This window comes from Lissotriton helveticus, chromosome 3_1 (assembly GCF_964261635.1).
Source record: "Lissotriton helveticus chromosome 3_1, aLisHel1.1, whole genome shotgun sequence".
NCBI classification, from domain to species: domain Eukaryota; kingdom Metazoa; phylum Chordata; class Amphibia; order Caudata; family Salamandridae; genus Lissotriton; species Lissotriton helveticus.
Window position 1 is genome coordinate 1,875,239,352 of NC_136061.1, and position 18,269 is coordinate 1,875,257,620.

At 46.8% G+C, this 18,269-nt stretch overlaps 1 protein-coding gene across 10 annotated transcripts in view; it reads left to right on the forward strand.

The window, feature by feature from the left end:
- Positions 1-18,269, forward strand: part of PPP6R3 (protein phosphatase 6 regulatory subunit 3) — a 1,896,334-nt gene that overhangs the window by 347,792 nt on the left and 1,530,273 nt on the right. For all 10 annotated transcript variants that reach the window (XM_078682862.1, XM_078682861.1, XM_078682859.1 and 7 more), the window contains one exon: positions 1,072-1,209. In XM_078682862.1, the coding sequence (XP_078538988.1) occupies positions 1,072-1,209 (138 nt within the window). The remainder of the gene's footprint in view (positions 1-1,071; positions 1,210-18,269) is intronic.

Sequence of the window (18,269 nt, forward strand, 5' to 3'; positions counted from 1 at the left end):
TCTACCGCCTAGAGCACATACTGCTCTTAAAATACGGCTTTCTGGGGCAACATCCCCATAGCTTATATTTGTAAAGCAGCTACATGGTTTACACCACACACACTTTCACTAAGAACAAATGTCAATGTAGGACAGGCTGTGCTACTGTCACTTTTCAAACAACTGCAACCACTGGTTAGTCACTGCTTTTGGAGGACACTGCTGTACAGTCTATGCAAGGCATGTGTATCTACAGTCTCAAATGCCTCTAACAGATTGGTACTTTAATTCTAAGCATCTGCTCTTGAGATGTAGTGCTGTAGATTCACATCTCTTGTGACAAAACAGTCGAACAATGGAGCTGATGCCCATGTGCACGGTTACCAAGAGGAGTCACCTTACCTCGAAATATTTTTTTAAAAAGAAAAAACGCTTGCACACATCTGGACCCAACAATAGATGGCAGGAGTAAGCATGAGAATCTACAGCACTACATGACAAGAACAGGTGCTTACGAGGTAAGGAATATAATCCTTTTATCTTTTACGAACCTATCCTGAGGAACATCATCATAAATGTTTCTGAAACAAATTGTGATTACTTCTATAGATAAGTAACCACAATAATAGTCTTTTCACCCTTATTTTCTCAGGGTAGCAGTGATTCCCCCCCCCACCCCAGATCATTCTCACCTTCTGCAACATTAATAATACAGTTTAGATATTTTAAACTACAGGTAGTTAATTGCTTTGAAAGTGTTTGGATAGTTCTACTGTTTAATCTACTTTGAAGCTATGACTTACAAGACCCTCAGGTTTGCTCATGTGTTGCTTACGGAGAGCAAATGGTGTAAGTTTTCGGGCGCACAAAGCATTTTGGCAAGCATGTTCAGGGTGATGTTTGATTGTTCATATATTATGTGATGGCTGGACCTAGTAGAAAAATATGTAAGCGCTGCCCAAACATGACCCCCCCCCCCTTCCCTCCATTTTTATAAAAATGCAAGTTCTCACCATCACAAACCGTTAAATGAGAGGACTGCAGCCAGATGTGAAAATATAATTATCTTTTCTACTTTTGCATTTCTTCCAGATTGTGGATTTCTTAAAGAAAAAAGATGATTTTGTTGACTTAATTATAAAGCACATCGGAACGTCTGCTATTATGGATTTGTTACTGCGATTACTTACGTGTATAGAACCTCCACAACTCAGGCAAGATGTGCTAAATGTAAGTGCATTTTGAATGTTCTTCAATTGCAATAAATGTGGAAGTCGTTGGTTGGATGTTAGTTATGACCAATGCTTAAGCCTATATAAAAAGCAAGTAAAATGGAAGTACACAACTATGTGATCCAAATGAAATGGAGAATATCTAGGATTTTGACAGGTTTTCTTCCTTTGGCCCTTTCCCCTCAGTACTGTGCTTTGTTGAGATCCTCCTGCTTTCACTCTTAAATTCCTTATTTAACATGGCCCTTTTGTGCAACCTTTAACCCATGTTCTTATAGTGATACAATTTACAGTAAATGTATTTTTCTGAAATTGCCTTCTTATTCACCTTTTTCACCATCATAAGTCTACCTCCTTGGCACCTTAGTCCTCTTCCACTGTTTTGACAGTATTCTGGTAACATGTGAGATTATTCTTTGGTAGTTTACTTTTCTTTACAAGTTGTGGAGTTGCATTTACCAACTCACTTGTTTGTACTTTTACCAGCAGAGCCAGAGGTGTTTCAAGAGCCCACTCCTGCATCTCTTGTACTGTGGCTTTGTGTTAATAATAAAAAACTAGAAATGTCCACTTCTCCATGGAGTGAACTATTCACATACATGGTGAGTCGCACCTCTGTGCCTGCATAAAGCCCCTCTTTCAAAGTGAAAGCTAGGGTCCACTGTAAACCTGTCAAGGTGTCGGACATCTTGATTTTACTCGCAGAGCTGTTCCATTATGAATAGTCTTTCCTGTTTTAAGTTTCTATTCTTGGTAAATTCTGGTGGGGTTTTTTCCAGTGTTTTAAGTGATTTCAATACCCTTAAAACAGTGGTTATCAGTGGTTACACATTTTCGAAAGAAATAGTGTTTTTCCAGTGTTTTTGGAAAATGTTGCTTTTATTATTGCTTGCTTTCTGCACAGATTGTGCGTGGTATATAGACCGTGTATGTACAGTGTATATGAGGTCCAAATACATTTCTTGCAAGTCAAACTTATTACAGTACATCATGCAATACTTCTTCAGTGAGTCTTTGTTCATGTGCGCTCGCTCTTTTCTTCCCATGTAAAACCTTTTCTGTGAAAAGGCCCTCAACATTAGCACTAGAGATGGGCAGCGCAAAAACAGCCTGTACCCAATATGCTAACTCTGGCCACTGACATAGCTTTACATGCCAATACTGGTGACCTTGAAGATTGTGATTCTCTGGGCAGGTTCTGCAACATTTACGTGGAACTGGGCTCTTATGGCCTCAGAGTTATTGAAGCGGTCAAATATGAAGTAGAACTTTTGAAAGTACGGAGAAAATTCCCCTTTATGGAAGGGATCAAGAACTTGTAAGAGTACCACAGTGAGGTTTCATTGACTTCAAATGCCATTGTCGGTGAAGGGACATTTCTATGCATCATTGCAAGCCATTTCTCATACATTGTAAAATAAAAGTTCCTGAATTGCTCTTCAACATTGCTTTGCTTACCAAGTGGCAAGCACTCTAACATGGAACATGTTGCAGTTCCAAAGTCACTAAAGGTGTCTCCTAGCCTACTCTCAAGGATATGCATCACATATACACCAATTATGCTGAACACTTGGCAGACAAGGGTGTTTTCAGACTCTAGTTTTTTTTATTATGTCCACTACAGCAGTTGTTTTCCTGTAAAAATATAACAATGCAGTACAGTGTACTTTTTTTCACATAACTATCAATATGAGACCAAAGATTCTCACATTTCTTGCCTTTGGCATCACCAATCAGCAAGAATTCTGTAAACGGTTGTCACATGGATAATATAGCATTGACAGCCCCTTGGACTGAGAACCATCAGCTAAGTGACATAATTTGGGTGACTCCTTTGATGCCACCCAAAGCACAAAATGAGAAATATTTGTGTTTTAGTTCCCGCCCATAACAAAACAGTGCACCAGAATGGACTAAAAAGGTAATAGAATTCTTCCTTAACTCTGAAGATTGTAAAGATGCTTTCAGCATACCATCTAAGAAGTGGCAAGGAGCTCTTACAGGGAAGCACTTCAGCTCCAGTATCGATTTTGTCAGTTCATCACACAACTTTTTCATATACGTAGCTGAATCACTGCAAATATAAACAAAGTCACTCCAATCTTTGTTGAACTTGGAAAGAACCTTATAGCAGCAGCATTCCCAGTGACACTGCGTTCCATGTTTTTGAAAAGTCTGGTGTCATGTTTTCACCACTATCCCATATGCTTGGTGGATAGCACTCTTCTCACGTATACTTGTCACTATACCTTGCATTGAATGTTTAAAGCCTGAGGTGTTGGCAATTTGCCTACTACCAATACTGACTCACTAGAAACTGGGGGCTGATGTACCAATGGTTTTAGCCATTTTCTGTGGGAAAATGTGATGACACATATTAGGAAAGATTCTTATGAAACCAGCCATTTTACCTATCAATGAAAGAATCCAACGTAGCCAAATAACAAATATGGTTTTGATATTTCCTGATTCTCTAAAGTTGATAAAATAATTAAACAAGACCTAAAACATGCTTCTAAAACCTACATTTTTAGACCTAAGACCACAAAACTAGAAAAAGGAAGAAACAATATTTCAGTGGCATCCCTAAACAACAAAATTCAAGCAGAATGTTAGCCCAGTCGTTCTTGCTGCTAGCTTGTATAACAAAGTTATAATGTTTTGGCCCCTCTAGGAAGGAGAAAAATGACTTTCACTCCTTTTCCTTTCTTTGAATGGCATTTATTTTGTAATTGGGAGGTGTTTTTTCAGTGTTTATATGTTTACACTGGTGAGGGCTATTTCCCATTCGGTGTTTTTTCCAGTTATTATAGGTTTAAACCTAAAACCGGACAACCTAATTCTGAATAATGGGAAGAGCTTTGGTGGTAGTAGAATGATTTGAAGGTCCCACAGCCCTGCACTTTTGATGAGGTGTGGGGAGGGAATAGTCTGCCTCACCATGGAGGGTACTGGATTGTTGTTGGACTTTTGGGTGGCTTCTTGAGGTGTCACCCTAGCTCATTTTTTAGGTCTCGCCTCTCAATGCGCATGCGGATTGAGCAGAGCGAGACTATAGGGGCTTAAACAGCGTTTAACCAAGCACACGATTCCACTGGCGATTCCTTGCAGTGCATGTGCTTTTTAGGTCATTGCGCAAGCCCTAAAAAGCACGTGCACGTGCACATGCCACCAGCCGCCTGCCTTGCATTACCACATCAATGGCAGCCCAGCCTCCCTCCCGCAGCCCCTGGTGCTTCACACCCTCATCGCCGCCTGCCGGATCAAAGGCTTTCACGGCCGGCCGGCCGTGCTTTCAGTTTCACGGCCCCTCCTTATTTAACTTGTTCTTCTAATCCTGCTTTCCTCTCCAGCGTATCCGGTGCCTAAGCTTGGCTCCCCAGTATGATCTACTGCTCTGCTAGGCCGTGTGGCCACTTTACTTTTCGTGATTGCACTTCTGTCAACACCGGGATCTTCTAGACTCATCTGTTCTACTTCATTCTGCGATTGTATTTCTTCAAAGTGCATTGCCCTTTCAAAAGCTATATGAGGTGGTGATGTGGCCACTGATGGGACAAACCAATGCGTTCTTAATCCTATTTTATTAGTCTTGGGTGGATTCAGAATATTTCAGGTCCATCTTTTTGTCACATGAATGGGACTTCCGTTTTATGGTGTCACCCGAGGCCGCTTACTGATCCCGGAGTGCCTAATTGGCTTCCTCAATTCTGGTTGGGTGATCTGTCCGCAGAGGAAACAGACTACTTTGCTTTCTCCTGAAGGCACGTCTTTCTTGGGAGCACAGAAAATGGAGCTTTACCTCTGCCTGGCAAATGTCAGTTTAGCACCTTTGGTGTAGGTTGCAGTACTGCGGAAGAGCGGTGCTAAAACCAAGGGAAGTTCTTTTAACCGTGTTATCTAACAGCAGACGTGTACCTCATTCTGCCATTCTGACTCCTCACTCCCACCATTACGCAATACTTCAGACTGCACTGTGTGGGTCCCTCTTATTTCTGCAGAGTTTATTTAGATTTAATAAACTGTACTTCCTGTTTGGACTGTTTTGCCCATATTATGCTGACTGTTCATTTGTAACTTTATTTTGTTTTTCCGCTGTGAGCAGTATTTGTTTTTTGATTGTTTTGTTAGTTTGAACAAACTGTCCTTGTTCTGCATCGGCGAATTCCTCCCATAATTAATCTGCCAGTACTGAATAAGCGTCTACTGTTCCCTTCTGCCGACCTGTGGTTTAGAGTCACATTGTTCGAATGAAAACTCCGAACTAATAAACAGTGTTAACCTTGCACTGAAACCTGTGTGGGTGGTGCAGCTGAAACCAGCTGCTTGGGCGTGTTTGAAGTCTGGTGCGTGGCATGCAGTTCTCGGGAGCGTCGCTGATATGACTACTGTGTTTGTGGAAAGTTGTTGCTGCGCCCAGCCAGACGTTCGTCCAGTAATATTGCTCAGTTTGCCGATGGCGTGCATTCGTGATCTTTTCTGAGTTGTTTTTTGCTGCAGATTACCAACAATTGTACGTGAGGTCTTGTCTGGTGGATATTATAAACTCAGACACCCTCACACACCCTCATCCTCACACCCCTTCACCCTCACACACCCTCACCCACACACCCCCTCACCCTCACACACCCTCACCCTAACACCCCCTCACCCTCACACACCCTCATCCTCACTTCCACTCACACCCTCACCCCCCTCACCCTCACCCCCCTCACCCCCACCCCCCTCACCCCCCTCACCCCCCTCACCCTCACCCCCCTCACCCCCACCCCCCTCACCCCCCTCACCCCCCTCACCCTCACCCCCCTCACCCTCACACCCCCTCACCCTAACACCCCCTCACACCCCCTCACCCTAACACCCCCTCACCCTAACACCCCCTCACCCTAACACCCCCTCACCCTAACACCCCCTCACCCTAACACCCCCTCACCCTCACACCCCCTCACCCTCACACCCCCTCACCCTCACACCCCCTCACCCTCACACCCCCTCACCCTCACACCCCCTCACCCTCACACCCCCTCACCCTCACACCCCCTCACCCTCACACCCCCTCACCCTCACACCCCCTCACCCTCACACCCCCTCACCCTCACACCCCCTCACCCTCACACCCCCTCACCCTCACACCCCCTCACCCTCACACCCCCTCACCCTCACACCCCCTCACCCTCACACCCCCTCACCCTCACACCCCCTCACCCTCACACCCCCTCACCCTCACACCCCCTCACCCTCACACCCCCTCACCCTCACACCCCCTCACCCTCACACCCCCTCACCCTCACACCCCCTCACCCTCACACCCCCTCACCCTCACACCCCCTCACCCTCACACCCCCTCACCCTCACACCCCCTCACCCTCACACCCCCTCACCCTCACACCCCCTCACCCTCACACCCCCTCACCCTCACACCCCCTCACCCTCACACCCCCTCACCCTCACACCCCCTCACCCTCACACCCCCTCACCCTCACACCCCCTCACCCTCACACCCCCTCACCCTCACACCCCCTCACCCTCACACCCCCTCACCCTCACACCCCCTCACCCTCACACCCCCTCACCCTCACACCCCCTCACCCTCACACCCCCTCACCCTCACACCCCCTCACCCTCACACCCCCTCACCCTCACACCCCCTCACCCTCACACCCCCTCACCCTCACACCCCCTCACCCTCACACCCCCTCACCCTCACACCCCCTCACCCTCACACCCCCTCACCCTCACACCCCCTCACCCTCACACCCCCTCACCCTCACACCCCCTCACCCTCACACCCCCTCACCCTCACACCCCCTCACCCTCACACCCCCTCACCCTCACACCCCCTCACCCTCACACCCCCTCACCCTCACACCCCCTCACCCTCACACCCCCTCTCCCTCACACCCCCTCTCATCCTCACACCCCCCTCTCCCTCACACCCCCTCTCATCCTCACACCCCCTCTCATCCTCACACCCCCTCTCATCCTCTCACCCCCTCTCATCCTCTCACCCCCTCTCATCCTCTCACCCCCTCTCATCCTCTCACCCCCTCTCATCCTCTCACCCCCTCTCATCCTCTCACCCCCTCTCATCCTCTCACCCCCTCTCATCCTCTCACCCCCTCTCATCCTCTCACCCCCTCTCATCCTCTCACCCCCTCTCATCCTCTCACCCCCTCTCATCCTCTCACCCCCTCTCATCCTCTCACCCCCTCTCATCCTCTCACCCCCTCTCATCCTCTCACCCCCTCTCATCCTCTCACCCCCTCTCATCCTCTCACCCCCTCTCATCCTCTCACCCCCTCTCATCCTCTCACCCCCTCTCATCCTCTCACCCCCTCTCATCCTCTCACCCCCTCTCATCCTCTCACCCCCTCTCATCCTCTCACCCCCTCTCATCCTCTCACCCCCTCTCATCCTCTCACCCCCTCTCATCCTCTCACCCCCTCTCATCCTCTCACCCCCTCTCATCCTCTCACCCCCTCTCATCCTCTCACCCCCTCTCATCCTCTCACCCCCTCTCATCCTCTCACCCCCTCTCATCCTCTCACCCCCTCTCATCCTCCTCTCACCCCCCTCTCACCCCCCTCTCACCCCCCTCTCACCCCCCTCTCACCCCCCTCTCACCCCCCCCTCACCCCCCCCTCACCCCCCCCTCACCCCCCCCTCACCCCCCTCTCACCCCCCCTCACCCCCCTCTCACCCCCCTCTCACCCCCCTCTCACCCCCCTCTCACCCCCCTCTCACCCCCCTCTCACCCCCCTCTCACCCCCCTCTCACCCCCCTCTCACCCCCCTCTCACCCCCTCACACGAGATAAGGATGACAATGGATAAGGGAGGAGCTGCGGTACTAATACTTTTGGACCTCTCCGCAGCCTTTGACACGGTCGATCATGTCACCTTGATCGACCGTGTCTCAGCCTTAGGAATAAAGAACAAAGCTAAAGAACTTCTTGCCTCATTTCTGGCCAACCGTCCTCAGACAGTGAAGATGGGCAATTACATTTCCCAGACCTTTTCTCTTCCCTGCGGACGACACCCAACTGGTGTTATCTGTATACAATGATGGCATATCGGTTGCGGCTAACTTCCAAGAGGGAATGAGGGCAATAAGTTCCTGGATGTCATCAAACTGTCTTAAATTAAACTCTGACAAGACAGAGGTGATGACATTCGGGAAACTGGAACCTATCTGGTCCCCCCAATGGTGGCCACCTGAGATGGAAACACCCCCCCAACCGGTGGCCAAGGTACGTAACCTAGGAGTCATATTTGACAACAAAATGAATTTCCACCAACATGCCAACTCCGTGGTCTCATCTTTTTATATCCTAAAAAGGATCAAAAAACTAATTCCATACCTACCTCCTTCTGCGGGCAAAATTTAATCAGTACTCTGGTCTTCTCTAGAACAGATTACTGCAACGCCCTCCTACTGAATGCCCAAGAAAAGCTCCTCAACAGACTGCAGCTGGGCCAAAATGCCTTGGCCAGGACACTACTAACCATCCCCAAGTTCACATCCATCTCCCCGTATATTCGACAGCTGCACTGGCTCCCAGTGAGGAGCCGGACTAAATTTAAGGCTTTATGCATTGCTTACAAAGCCATCAACAACCTAGGCCCGCTATTTCTAAAAAAAGCCTTCTGCCCGCTCGAACATTCAAGAACGTTACGTTCATCATCAGCCCATCTGCTGAAGGTTCCACGTACAAAAAGGGCCAATTGGGGAGACAGATGCTTTACCATCGCGACAGCCAAACTATGGAATACGCTACCCTTCCATATCAAAACCGCTCCCACGCTCATCAACTTCAGAAAAAAACGTAAAACATGGCTGTTCTCAGCATAAACTATTTTTCTGCCACAGTGAGGGTTCTGTTACGTTAGCGCCGAGACACCCGTCTGGGTATTTGCGCGCTTTAAAAATCGCATAAAATAAAAAAAATACACCCTCATACACTCACTCACCCTCACTCTCTCACCCTCACACACCCTCACCAGCATAGCATAACAAAACAAAGCATAGATTAACAATACATAGCATAACAATAAAAAAGCATAGGATAGCAAAACATAGCATAACAAAACAAAGCATAGGATAACAAAACAAAACATAGCAAAGCATAGCATAGCAAAACACAACCAAGCATAGCAGAACGAAACATAGCATAACATAACAAAACATAGCATAACCTAACAAAACACAACAAAACATAGCGTAGCATAACAAAACAAAGCATAGGATAGCAAAACTTAACATAGCATACCATAATAAAACAAAGCATAGGATAGCAAAACAAAACATAGCATAACAAAACATAGCATAACAAAACATAGCATAACAAAACATAGCATAACAAAACATAGCATAACAAAACATAGCATAACAAAACATAGCATAACAAAACATAGCATAACAAAACATAGCATAACAAAACATAGCATAACAAAACATAGCATAACAAAACATAGCATGGCATAACAAAACACAGCATAGCATAGCATAACAAATCAAAAGCATAGGATAGCATAACAAATCAAAAGCATAGGATAGCAAAACATTGCATAGCATACCAAAACAAAACATAGGAAAACAAAACAAAACAGCATAGTATACAGCATCACTCAGCACCACCACAGCATCACTCAGGGGCACCACAACATCACTCAGCGCCACCACTGCATCAATCTGTGCAACCATTCAACATGTGGTTCAAATATGTTCTCTCAATGTTTCAAGCTTTATTACAAATGTAACAAATGTTAATATTTCACTTCTGTTCTTGGATTTTCGTCACAATAAAATACACTGAACATAATCTTAACTAAAGTTATTTACAAAAGTTTAAGCTATTGCCATTAGAAATTACAATAACTTCCATTTAAGTATTAATTAATTAAAAACATTAAAAGACATTGTAATATCAGTACATGTAAGTCATGTAAATACAACACATAGCATTTGTAATGCAATCGGTGTCACATTTGTGAAAGTTATAACTATTGGCATTGTAAATGACAAAGCTATTAATTTAGCTATTTTCAAAACCAACACAAATAAAAAAAAGTCATTTACAAGACAAATAGCTCAAACTTTCCTAATGCGAGACCTATTACATATCCAATGCTTGTCTGACCTTATTTTCTGAGGGTGGACCCTTTTTAGACCACGTTATCACCTCTAACGTGGTAGATTTAGACACAGGTTTGTTAATTTCTTGCTCCTGTATAATGGATGCTGATCACAAGGCACTGCGGTTTAATTTCTTAGAGCAACATATATTTTTATTGGCACTCCACTTTTGGTTTGAAGCTTTTCCCTTTTTGTGAAACGGCTGCCCTTTTTATTTGTGTGTTTGAGAAAGATACAAGTGCCTGAGAGTTTGGAGTGTAGATAGACTGAAGTTTGTACTTGCCAGAAGGGGAGCACCCCTAAGCATAACGAACATGAGCTGGTGCCTGCTGTATTTATCTCTAGCTCCATTTCAGGTCCTTGGACCGGCAGTAGTATAAGAACTTCAGATGATGGAGCAGAAATTGCAATCAATTTGTCCACATGCTGAATACCGTAAAGGAAGGCACCTTGGCACATTTTTCACCTGTCCCGTTTTCTCCTTCTGCCCCAGTGTTCACCAAGTTAAGTGAGTGTAACAAAGGATTCTCTGACACTGGCAGTGTCCCTTGCTGACATTTCAGCATGGACACTGACCTGAAAGGCTCTACCCTGCAAAACATCTGCAGTATCCGGATTTAAATATTAAAAATATGATTTTTAATTCTACTTATTCAAAGAGTGAAACGTCTGAAGTATATGGAGTAGAATCAATCGGACCTGTGTATCATTAGGGCTTGAGACTGAAGACCATTAGTTGTTTGGGCCATGGCAGAGCTCATGTATGGAGACCCCAGGGCAGTCTTGCAGACTGTGCAGGTGGTGGCATACTGCAAAATGTTAAGCTGGGGGAAACCGTGGGCTACTTAGTTGGCCTTTCAACGACTCTTGCAGCTTTTCTTTGTGCTATGGAATGATGTCCACGAAAAACATGGTTGAAGCTCTGCTGACACTACAGGAAGTTGATGCCTTTCATGAACTCTTACAAGATAGGTCTTTGGTTCATCGTCTCTGGGTACTACTTGAAGCTGTATTACACTGTGTGACCTCATGCACCCTGAGGCTATTTGGGGGATGCAAAACATTGTCACTGATCTAACTCCAACCAAGAAGTAGATTTTTCATTGGAGCATATTGAGACCACCACAACTGAAGTATTTCGGTAAACCCAAGTTAGTCTTAACACAAGCACAGGGAAACCAAGAGTGACCGCATAATGTCACTTAAACTTTAGTAGCAAGGCATGATGGCGTCTAGCTAAAGTGTGCACTCATTCATTGTCTCCGAAGTTCTTTAGTGCCTATAATTCGGTCGTCATCTACCCCCAGAAAACAGTTGCCTACAAAGAGGTCCTGCTGCAGATATTTGGTGAGATATCAGTTCCCCATGTTGCTCCTTTGGGCTCTTTAGCGCTGCAGGGACCTTCAGTTGGACTTCTGCCAGCTTTTCTGCTTCCAAAGTAGTTTGCCTTCGCAAAACCCATGACCTAGCTGTAATAAAGTCATGGACTGATGTTTACTGCATAGCCAAGGTTCACAGTGGTTCCTTGTATGCCAGTGCAAATAGACTCCGCTGGCACCTAAAACTGAATGGACGTTGGCCCAAACAAGGCCTATGCCATACTAGAAAATGACATAAATGCAACTGGTGATTGGAGCCAGATTTTGATCCGCTACCTCGGTCAGGATCCCAGCACTGGCAGATTCATTTTGTTTTTAGTTCGAATTCAGATCCAGTTTAAGAGGCCCAATGTGCCTTAAGGCACGGAGGAGGGGTGACTGGTTGCTCCATCCACGCATTAGTATCAATCATTGTTGGTAGTCTTCAAAATGCCAGTGACCTAGACACATCTTGGCAAACAAAGCCACGCTTGCCACCTTGACCACCAATGGAAGGAACGCTTTGTTTTGCAGCGTGAATCTTTTCTGGATTCACATGCTGAGCATATTTTCTCCATCTAGTCCAGATCTTTCCAACCTTTATTCTTGTTTGTAGTCTTTTTTTTTATTTCTTTTGTTTTTGATGTTGGGTGCAGACGGATCTGCCCATTTGATGCTTCCTGTGACTTTGAAACTCCTCCTCTGGAAGCTCTCACCTTTTTGTCACCATCTTTAGATTCTTTTTTCTGCTGTTGGATCTGGAAGCTTGCTAAAGGAGCACCAATGCTGAGAAGAAGTTTGAGGCACAAATTCCAAAGTTTCATCGGGTGAGAAAATAAAAAATTGGATCACGACCAGTGAACATTTTTTAAAAAATTTTTTACAATTTTTTTTATTATTTGAAACACAAAACAAAAAACATCAAACAAACAAGCAAGGCAGTACAATAATAATACAGTCATGAGGTCTGTGCTCAAGGAGGACGGGAGATACATGATAGCAGGAGAAAAAAGTCTGTGAATACAGATGAGGGGAGGGAGGCAGAGGCAGAATTGCACAAGATCAATACGATATACACAGATGGAAGGGGTACAGGTCAGGGCGACGGGGAAGGACTCTGGATAGCGGTGAGCGGGGGTGTACAAATATCTCCACGGTATGAGTTCCACGGATTCCAAATCTTCCCCCATTTTTTGGGCCTGCCTCTTGCAACATGTACTGTTTTCTCTCGAAACATGCACCAGTCCAGACTCTCTTTCCTAGCAGTCACTGTAGGCGGCCTTGCGGATCCCCACAACTGGGCAATATCTTTCTTCACAACCATATTGGCCAAAGTCACCCACCGAAGCTGCAACACGTCCTAGTCATTCGGTCTCCATACATTCAATAAACATTGTCGGGCTTCCGGCATCATAACACCCGTGACATCATCCATAATCTCATGTATACGTTTCCAGAATCGCACCACCTCAGGGCATTCCCATATAATGTGAAGATAGGTCTTAAGGAGACCACACCCACGCCGACACATACCATCCGTAGAGAAGCCCATATGAATTAGACGGGGACCAGTGACATAGATTCTGTGGAGAATCTTGAGTTGGACCAGATGGAGGCGGGCCGGAATTGCCACCTCCTTGGGAGAGGAGATCGCAGACTGCCAATCCTCATCATCCAGTTCAATACCATCAGCAATCCAGGCCTCACGGAGGCGATCAAGCAGATCCGATCGGTCATTAATCATTTTCTTATAGAACAGTGATAGTACTATCCGGCACATAGCCATCTAGTATACAATCTTCGAGGGGGGAGGAATCCGGAACAGCACTACCCACTGGCAACACAGAATTCAGAGCATGACGCACCTGGATGTACCGGAATCTTTCCCTGTCACTCAGCTTATATTCTATTTGCAGTTCAGAGAAGGCCTTAACCTTTCCTTTAACCCAGAGATCACGCACTTTACCAATACCGATCATGTCCCACTTCTCAAATACCTTCGTCCTCCATAGGCCACCCAACTTCGCAGAGGCATAGAGCGGTGTCGCACCCGTTACTTTATCACTCCAGCCCATCGCCGCCGTTGCGCTATGCCATACCCGCACAACTATAGCGGTAGGTCCCGTGAGTTGTGAACGGGAGGGTCCCGAGTAAAGTGCCCTATAATAATCACCACCCGGGAGCAGCCACTTGTCCATTGCAAATGCTGGATTCAACGCCGGGCCATACATCCCGTGGTTGATAGCAGCAAGGTGGGAAGCCCAGTAATACCTACGAATATCCGGGAGCGCTATACCTCCATCATACCAGGGGAGTGTCAATTTCGGAAGAGCTATGCGCGAACGTCCGTCCCATATTAGTTGCCTCTGCAACGATTCTACTACCCGAAAATATGACGGGATAACATCAAAACTATTCTGGAGGGCATATAGGAACCGAGGTAAGGACATCTTAAAAAGGGCCGCACGCCCTAGGGGAGACAACGGTAATTTACGCCAATGCGCTACATCTGAGCGTAACCGTTGGAGTGGGGGGAGCACATTACGCTCGTAGCGAACCACCGGTTCCGTGGAGATAAACACACCCAGGTACTTAAAGCCAGACTGCGGCAACTGGATGGGACAGCCCCGTGGCAAACGAGGGACATCACCCGCCAGTACATAAATGTAGGATTTCGACCAATTAATGATGAGGCCCGAGTTCTTCCCGAAGGAGGTAAGTACGTCAAACACATTGAGCGATTTTTGGGGAGAGGTAAGGAACAATAAAATATCATCCGCGTATAAGGAAATGCGATCCTCAAATTCCGGCGTCCAGCGTATACCCTTCATCACCACCCAGTATCAAAACACCCTCAGGGAGACCCAGCACCATCCGGCCCAGGTCCATGAATGTCGTGGATTGCAAGCCCGGGGGGACATAAACTGACACCAACGAGATTGGCTTTCCCTCCCACCGCCCGACAAGTGCAACATATCGACCCCTGGCATCGAGGATCACATCATCGACTTCGAGGTGGAGGGAAACCCTAAGCAGAATACCCACTCCTCTAGAACTAGATGTAAAACCAGAATGGGCAGCAAGACGATAACCCCTTCTATTAAGAGCGTGACAAGTGTTTCCTATCAAGTGAGTCTCTTGTAACAGAACGACATCAGGCGAAAGGCGCCGCAACAGCTGCATGACCACCCCTCTCTGTATGCGATCACCCAACCCATTCACATTCCAGCATAATACCTTCAACCCCCTACCCAAGTCCAAAATGAACTCCCATCGCAAAACGAGCATCACACCAGTGTCAAAGATAATGAAAGTACCTTGCCTTGAGAAAGAAAAAACAAACAATCCCAGAACTCGTCCCTCCCCCCAAGGTTCCCAACACAACTCACCCCCCCCCCCCACCCTGCACCCCTGCACCGACTCAAAAGCCAACCCAATTTGCAGTGTGCCTCTCGCCCTAGCAATTACAAACATGAACTAATCTACACAAAGAAAACCCCAGAGGAGGAAAGGGTCCCGCCATCCCCGCTACCTCCGAGGATGCAAACGGAATGATCAAAAAAGGTCAGTGAACTCCGGCTGATCAAGCTGAAAATTGATCCGGACACAGGCACCATAATCATTCTTGGTCCGTCAGTCCCCCTTCCACACCACCAGCATGTTCCTGGCCAGCGCGGCAAGTCTGCAAAGTGTCCAATCACTCACTTCCTCAGGCCTGACAAAGAAAAAAGTCCGATTGTCATAATCAACACGCAGTCGGGCCGGGAATAACGTAGCATATTTTAATTCCATGTCTCTTAGTCATCGTTTCACACCTTGAAATCCCATACGTTGTTTCTGGACCGATTGAGAGAAATCTGGATAAAAATTCACAGAAGCATTCTCGAACTGCGTAGGGCCGTTTGTCCGTGCCGCCTGCAAAATGGCGTCGCGATCTCTAAAGTTGAAGATCCGTGCAATAATCGGACGGGGGGAAAACCGGGCTTCGCCTGTCCCCCTGGCACTCTGTGCGCACGTTCGATGGCAAAGAATTTGCTCAGGCCCTTTGGTGCCAGATGATTAAGAATGAGGTCCTCAACTCGAAGATCAATGGCGAGTGGACTAGATTCTTCCTGGACCCCAATAATACGCACGTTATTGCGCCGTGCACAGCCTTCAAAATCCTCCAAGCGACGAGCAAAAAAGTCATTAGCAGATCGAAGATTGCGCACTTCTGTTTGCAAGTCGGTCACGTCCGTGGTAAGGCTGGATGTCTTCAGGTCTAATGACTTCACTTTCTCATTCGTCTTGGCCAAGTCAGTGCGAATGAGGTTGACATAGATAGCCACAGTGTCCAACTTCAGGGCCAAGGCCTCATACTGTTGGCCAATAGAAGACTGAATGCCAGCAATGGCGCCCATCACGTCTTGTAGTGTTAAGTACGCCAACACAGCAGGATCGTCGACAACCTCCTCCCGGGTCTTAGGTGCGCCACCAGGGGATCCTTTAGAAAGTGTATAGCGATCCATGACGCTCGTCTGGGTAGCACCTCCACGGATTGTGGTCTTGAGCTTCTGTTTCTCACCCTCAGGTTTGCCCGTCATGGCGAGTCGGGTGCCCCGGAGGGAGGCTTGGGATCTGGTCCAAATGGCTCCTTTGAATTCACACACGGGAACACAGGAGGCAAAGTTGAGCCAAGTGGAAACCACAGCCAAATAGTCGCCCGCTCGAAACTCAATGAGCTGGCATCGGGGCTCGTCCGATCAACAGACACACCGCATATATGAGGCAGTGCGCCGGAGAAACTAAACCGAAAGTGAAGTGAGGCTGTGGTCCGATCCCCGCAAGCCGTTGTTGTTAAATTACGACCCGGGCACCGCCACCACTCGAGGTCCAGGCTGCTCTGTGGAGAAAGCCGCCAAAGTTCAAGACGGCAAAGCTCGGGGACTCTGCATCCGATTTCGACCCAAAAACCTGCTAGTACATCAGCCGGGTTGTGTCTTCAATGATCTTCTATCAAATCAGGATATTGTACAGGATAAATGCGGGGGACAGCGAGGGTCCTCGGGAGCCCTGTGCTCACGCGGCCATCTCGGATGCGCGTCAAGCTCCTCCGACCCAGTGAACAGTATTGATCGACCTTTAGAGTGCCTGATTGAGGAACTACATGGAGGACCTAGATAGAGGACATCTTTCCAGTTTTGTTTCAACTGCTGCCACAAGTTCTCACAAAAGTACAAACATCTGGTTTGCAATCTGTTTACCCATCGACCTCGATTGAGGATTGCAGCGCTTTGTAGGCGTTCACACCAAAGACCATAAGGGAGAGGGCGAGAGAGACCGAGACAGATGGGCTTATCACAGCATGCAGGGCTAGTAGACTATTTCATCCCTAAGACCTGCTTCTCTCCAGCGAGGAAGAGGACAATGTACTTGAAGCTGAAGGAGAGGTATTATGCCTTGAACGAAGTATCAGACATTGATTGAGCACCCAAAAACCACAGAAGTCTGAGGTAAGTTGTCCTAGAAAAAAAGTACGCAGTTTCGAAAATCAGACTTAAGACTGTCGCAGAGAACTGCGGCTTCGAAAATAAAATAATTGCTTGGACACCCTGACAAAAAGATCCTCTCTGAATCCTGGAACGAGGCTCTTGAAAGAGGAGCCGATAAGCTAAAGATGTCGAAAGACAGTCACGACAAGGGGGCTTTGATGACAGGCTGCAAGCACAAAAACTAAGCTAGTTATCTGAGACCTCATCGAAGGGCTTTTCGAATGTCTTATCAATGCCGGAAAGACAGGTGAATCTCAATGCCAAGGACAAAACGGCGGAGGTAGAACGGATGCCAAATGGCTGCGTTAATTCAAAAGACGACAGCTGTTGATAAAAGTCTGAAAGGGTTCCGGATCCCTCAAAAAGGGTTGACGTTAAAAGAGCATTAAGACCTGAAGGAGATAGAGTAACTTGAACCTCCTCATACCAGAACCCCAGGAAGAGGAGGAAGAGTTGTATAATGAAGAAGAGGAACATTTGGGAGAGGTATATCAAGGTTTCAGAGACAGAGTATGCAGGTCAGTGGCAGAATCTGGAGACTGCCTCCCCAGAGGAAGAGTTAGACAGTTACCCTTCACCCCCAGATTATATAGGCATACAATCTGGTAATAAAACATGCTGCAGATAAATATGGGGTTCAATTAGAGGAAGAGAAACTACATTGATTTTATTGGAAACCAAATACGGATATAAACTAAATCAGTTTCTTCCCATGCTTCCTAGTATTTTAGATAAGGAAAGAGGCATTCAAAGAGCCTGCTTCTTGTCGGGCTTCACAAGCTGAAAGTGCCTTTTTGCATGGTTACCTCCCACGTTTTGCCTTATTGTGATGCACTTTGAATGAATGTGCACTGGGTTCCTGCTAACCAGGTTCCCTGGCCTGGTTTTTCCCACAACTGTTCCTTTGTTACCATAATAGGCACACCTCTGGCCCACATACAAGTCCCTTGTAAAAGGTACCAGTGGTAACAATGGCATTTTGACCAGGAAGGGTCTCTAAGGGCTGCAGCATGTATTATGCAACCCTAAGAGACC